Below are 6013 nucleotides of genomic sequence, written 5' to 3'. Positions count from 1 at the left end.
CTGGGTCATGTGCTGGGCGGGCTGGGGGCGGCATCATGTGCCCTGGGCCTCTCCCCCACCCCAACCCCCAGCGCCTGCAGTAGAGCCAGGCTCGGTGGGGGCCGAGCGCACTGGGCTAACGCCACGAGGCCTCACGAGGTGATGCTTGGGCGGGCGGAGGAGGAGGACAGAGAGAGGGAGGGCTGAGAGGAGAGAAAGAGGGAGGAGGAGGAGGGAAGTGGAAGGAGAAGCCGAAAAGTTGGGAAGGTTACCTTTCTCCCCATTTACCAAGCCTTCCTGGTGGTTTCTCTGGCACCTAGAGCGCCAAACCTGCCATCTTTACTGGTCTTCTAGAGAAACAGGCCTCGTGGACTAGATCTTTCCTATTTGGGACTCTGACATCCTGATTTTGATGCCTTTAAGGCGCTAGAACATGTTCATAAACTGTGACTGATCCCTATAACTGCATTTCTCCTAAGCAGAGATGGTTGTCCAAATAGTGCTTTTTTTATGGCCTCTATCATTCATGGAAATAACCCCACAGAGGCAGGATTTTCATTTACAATTAATGAATGAAACAACCAGATCAATGTTAAAGAAAGAGCAGTAGCTCACACTTGTAATCCCAGCACTTTGGGAGGCTGAGGTGGGCAGATCGCTTGAGCTCAAGAGTTGGAGACCAGAGTGGGCAACATGGCAAAACCCTGCCTCTACTAAAAACACAAAAATTAGCCCAGTGTGGTGGTCCAGGCCTGTGATCCAAGCTACTCGGCAGCCTAAGGCGGAAGGATCACTTGAGCCCAGGAGGTGGAGGTTACTGTGAGCCAAGATAGTGCCAACTGCACTCCAGCCTGACCGATAGAGCCAGACCTTCTCTCAAAAAACAAAACAAAACATAACTTAGCTGGGCATGGTGGGGCATGCTTGTAGCCCTAGCTTCTGCGGAGGTTGAGGTGGGAGGATCACTTGAACCCGAGAAGTGGAGGTTGCAGTGAGCGGAGATTACACCACTGCACTCCACCCTGAGCAATGGAGTGAAACCCTATCTCACACACACACACACACACACACACACACACACAAACAATTAAATTTAAAATTTAAAAACATTTTAAAAAAGGGAAAAGTACTCAGCATAAGTATACACAGACACATTTTGCACCTTAACTTTCAGTTCTATTTATTTGGATTTTTCTTAATTGCGTTAATTTTTCTATATGTTTTCTCATACATTGAAAACTCTTGCTTTATTCTGCACATGTAAGTTTCAAAATAATATCAGTGTTAATTATTACAATAAGCATACTGTGAGATTTTTTTTTTTTTAAGTTCTTCAAGGTTGAAAATAGAAGTGCTCTTTCTAGATTATGGCCTTTATTTTAAAAAAAAGAAAGAAAGAAAATCCAGCTTCATCATATGTATCATCTTCAACAAACCTCATTGGCTCTTTGTGACCACACAAGAGACGCCCTTCCTCCTCTCTCCTGGTAAAATGGGCCCCTCTCTGGGTTTTTTTCAAGTAACCAAAGCGCAGGTGTCCCCATTGTGTTCATGGACTCTCCTCACTTGGCCTCCCACCCCAGCAGCCCAGCTGAATTTCCCCACCAGCTTTGCGGTTTTAAGGAAGGCATGATCTGTGTCGTCTTCCTCTAGGGACAGCAGGACTGGCTTCCCTTGGGACCCCACAGAAGGCAGGCGGGAGGCTCTACTGCCAGACAGGAAGCGGAGCCTTATTTAACAACAATGGGCTGCAAACTCCACCACTTCAAAAGAGTCCAGATCTGGCATGTCTATAAACGCAGCCAGTTCACTCCACAGCTGCCTTCCTAGAAGTCAGAACAGACTGACATCTTCAGAAAGCTTAACAGCTCTGCTGGATTACACATTCCATTGTAAAAACAGTCGGAAGCACCAGAGAACTACTGCCCAAGCATTAATGTTTAAAAGCTTGAATTCTAATATCTAATTTGGACAATGGCTCTCTTTCCTTCTGCCTTGGTAAGCAGAGTTGCTTCTGGAGGTTGGTGTAATGGAAAGTGCTTTAAAAGATAAAAATTAAGAGTGTCTGTACATTTGCCTGAAGGATGACGGCCAGTGGGCCAGGCAAAGGGGTCCCTGCATTTGAATCTCTATTTCATGCCCCAGAAAACACACTCCACCTCTCTGCTTCCTACGTGATAACCTGGGAGCACTCTCCAGGGGGCTCTGGCCGACTCTGGTGCCCACTACTCAAGGTCAGTAGTCAGAATCTCATCAGTGAGAAAATAGATATGAATGCAGATTCCTAGGCCCATGGCACAGATGACAATGGTAAAGATGAGCCTCAGAGTAAAGGTGTAGAAGCATGCGTGTAAGACTAAATTTAAAACCCTGCCATCAAAGTGAGAGGAAACTAGAAATTGGTATGAGAGGCTGGGCCCAGTGGCTCACACCTGTAATCTCAGCACTTAGGGAGGCTGAGGCAGGAGGATCACTTGAGCCCAGGAGTTTGAGACCATCCTTGGCAACATAGTGAGATCCCATCTCTACAAAAATCCAAATTAACAGAGCATGCTGCTGTGCACCTGTAGTTGCAGCTACTGGGGAGGATGAGGTGGGAGGATCACTTGAGCCCAGGAGTTTGAGGTTGCAGTGAGCTGTGATCGCACCACTGCACTCCAGCTTGGGTGAACTGAGATGACAAACTTTTTTTTTTTTCTTTGAGACAGAGTCTTGCTCCATTGCCCAGGCTGGAGTGCAGTGGCATGATCTCAGCTCACTGCAACCTCTGCCTCCTGGGTTCAAGTGATTCTCATGCCTCAGCCTCCTGAGTAGCTGGGACCACAGGTACATGCCATCACACCCGGCTAACTTTTTGTCCTTTTAGTAGAAATGGGGTTTCGTCATGTTGGTCAAGATGGTCTCAAACTCCTGGCCTCAAGTGATCCACCCGCTTTGACCTCTCAAAGTGCTGGGATTACAGGCATGAGCCACCATGCCCGGCCTGACAAACCTTTTCATGAAACAGTACAACTATAAATCTGAGAAAAGTGAAGCAAATACACACGCATGCACTTGGGAGGCAGAAACATCTGGAAGTTTCGTAGATATGGGAGATCCAGGGATGGCAGTGCTGAATATGAACTTTGAGGTATGTGTGCAGAAACAATCGGTCTTTGAGTACATGAAGGTACATCTGTTTTTGCATGAACCCTTCCTCCTTTTGTCCCTCCTTCCCAGTTTAACACCTGAATTCGCTCTCCATTTTCACAGTCTGGGCTGCCTGGGGCATCTGTTCCCTGGAAATGCTCCATCATCTTGGCTTTCTCTCATTCCACAATCCACCATTTACGCACCATTCCCACTTGATCAGATGTACTTGATCAACTGCTGGAAGATGGTTCCTGGGTTTCTCTCCCAGGCAGTTTATTTTTCATGGTGAGTCCCCTGGCATCGAGATGTCTCAACCAAAAGGATGGGGTTTATGGTGAGACTCAGATATCCCTTAGAATCCAGTAGAGGAGGTGGCTGGGGGCAGATGGATGGCAGAAACGGCCTAAGTAAGGAGACTGCCATTCACAATAATTTGAATTTAAATAATAAATAAGATTTATTTATTTATTTATTGAAATGGAGTCTCACTATATCGTCCAGGCTAGAGTGCAGTGGTGCGAGCTCAGCTCACTGCAACCTCTGCTTCCCGGGTTCAAGCGATTCTCCTGCCACAGCCTCCCAAGTAGCTGGGATTACAGGCACCTGCCACCACACCTGGCTAATTTTTGTATTTAGAGTACAGACGGGGTTTCACCAAGTTGTCCAGGCTGGTCTCGAACTCCTGACCTCAGGTGATCTGCCTGCCTCAGCTTCCCAAAGTGTGGGGATTGCAGGCATGAGTCACTACACCCGGCCTAATAAATAATTTTTAAATAATATAATAATTTATGGAGTGTAGGCAGGCACTGTGCTTTGAATATTACATTCATTATCTCATTTAATATTCAGAATGAGCCTTCCAAGTGGGTTTTACTGATACTTAAATTGACATAGCTAATACATGGCCAGGTGCAGTGGCTTATGTCTGTAATCCCAGTACTTTGGGAGGCCAAGGTGGGAGCATTGTTTGAGCCCAGGAGTTCAAGACCAGCCTAGGGCAACATAGGGAGACCCTGTCCCCACCTTCCCCCGCCCCCCAAAAAAAAGCCGGGTGTGGTGGCTCACACCTGCAATCCTAGCACTTTGGGAGGCTAAGGCGGGCAGCTCACCTGAGGTCAGGAGTTCAAGACCAGCCTGGCCAACATGGCGAAACCCCATCTCTACTGAAAATACAAAAATTAGCTAGGTGTGGTGGCGGGCGCCTGTAGTCCCTGCTACTCAGGAGGCTGAGAAAGGAGAATCGCTTGAACCCAGGAGGCAAAAGTTGCAGTGAGCTGAGATCACACCACTGCTCTCCAGCCTGGGTAACAGAGGGAGATTCCTTCTAAAAAAAAAAAAAAAAAAAAAAGCTCGCTTGTTGGGGCCCACTTGTCGTCCCAGCTACTCGGAAGGCTGAGGTGAGAGGATGACTTAAACCTGAGCCCGGGAGGTTAAGACTACAGTGAGCTGTGATCACGCCACTACACTCCAGCCCAGGCGATGGAGCAAGAACAGGAAAAAGAAAGAAAGAAAGAGAGAGAGAGAGAGAGAGAGAGAGAGAGAGAAAGAAAGAAAACAGACCAGACAATACATAAGTCCACGGTTATGGCTGGGTGCCAATAAAACTTTATTTACAAAACAGGCAAAGGGCCATAGGCTGCAGTTCCTGTAAGTCTACCACCTGAGGCTCTGGCTTATCTAGCAGCTGCTCAAAAGGCTGGGCAAGAACCCAGAAATGGAGGAGGATTAACACTTAATGGGGCAGACAAATTTATTCCAATGAGAGAAAGGAAGCAGGAAGTCACTGGCAGATGTATTGCTCACCTTTCCTTCCTAGGGAGGTTTCTGAGGAGTGGTTTCATATGTTCCTGTGTAACCAGCTGGGTTTCTTGGGAATCTTGTGGCCAGTTCATAAATGACACTGCTCTTAATTTGCTTTCTTCCTTCCTTGCCTCACCCTGCTTTTGTGCTCACTCCTAGAGTCCTTATAGGCACACAATGTGCCTTAAACTCTGTGCTCAGCTGCTTTTCCTGAGAAGGGATTTCAGCTGCTCCAGCCACAGCCCTCTTTTGGGTCCACCAGATGACCAACAGCATCTCTGCCTTTCATTTAAGTGCAATTCAATGGGAGTTTATGAGTAACATACACAAGTTGATTGAACAATGGTATAGATTCTGTGTCCAATAAATAAGGTAGTGTCACCAAACCTTAATGAAGAAAACAGGCCAGGTGCAGTGGCTCATGCCTGTGATCCCAGCACTTGGGGAGGCCAAAGCGGGCAGATTGCCTGAGGTCAGGGGTTCGAGACCAGCTTGGCCAACATAAAGAAATCCCGTCTCTACTGAAAATACAAAAACTAGCTGGGTGTGGTAGTGCGGTCCTCCCGCCTCAGCCTCCTGAGTAGCTGGGACCACAGGCATACACCATCATGTCTTGCTAATTTAAGAAAAAAATTTATAGAAATGAGGTCTTGCTATGTTGCCCAGGCTGGTCTCGAATTCCTGGTCTCAAGCCATCCTTTCACCTTGGCCTCCCAGAGTGCTGAGATTACAGGCCTGAGTCATCTTACCCAGCCCAAATTGTACATTTTGTAAAATAGGGAGACGTGAAGTGGCAGCAGGCCTGAGCATGGTATGAGTTCCACTTTACTGTGCATTCGCCTGCAGATCTTGTGGAAAGGCAGATCCTGATTCAGGGTTTCTGGGGTGGGGCCCAAGACTGCATTTCTTACAGTCTCCAAGGAGACGTGGCTGCTGCTGGCCTATGGCTCCTACTTTGAGTGCCAAGACCCTAGAGCTTGTATCTTATCCTGAAAAGCAAAGAAAACTCCCAGGCCATATTTGAATTTGTGGAGGACTTGGTTCAAAATAGATGCAGTAAAATTGATTAGCATCCAACTAAGCCATGGAGCATTCTCTCTCC

At 47.4% G+C, this 6013-nt stretch overlaps 1 protein-coding gene across 1 annotated transcript in view; it reads right to left on the bottom strand.

Annotated features, from left to right (window-relative positions):
• Window positions 1-6013, bottom strand: part of GPR143 (G protein-coupled receptor 143) — a 54391-nt gene that overhangs the window by 41811 nt on the left and 6567 nt on the right. The window contains exon 3 of the mRNA XM_011966843.1: window positions 252-316. Within this exon, the coding sequence (XP_011822233.1) occupies window positions 252-316 (65 nt within the window). The remainder of the gene's footprint in view (window positions 1-251; window positions 317-6013) is intronic.

Source organism: Mandrillus leucophaeus, unplaced genomic scaffold (genome assembly GCF_000951045.1).
Source record: "Mandrillus leucophaeus isolate KB7577 unplaced genomic scaffold, Mleu.le_1.0 Scaffold777, whole genome shotgun sequence".
NCBI classification, from domain to species: domain Eukaryota; kingdom Metazoa; phylum Chordata; class Mammalia; order Primates; family Cercopithecidae; genus Mandrillus; species Mandrillus leucophaeus.
Note: the sequence above shows the minus strand (reverse complement) of the source record. Positions and strands in the feature narration are given on the sequence as shown.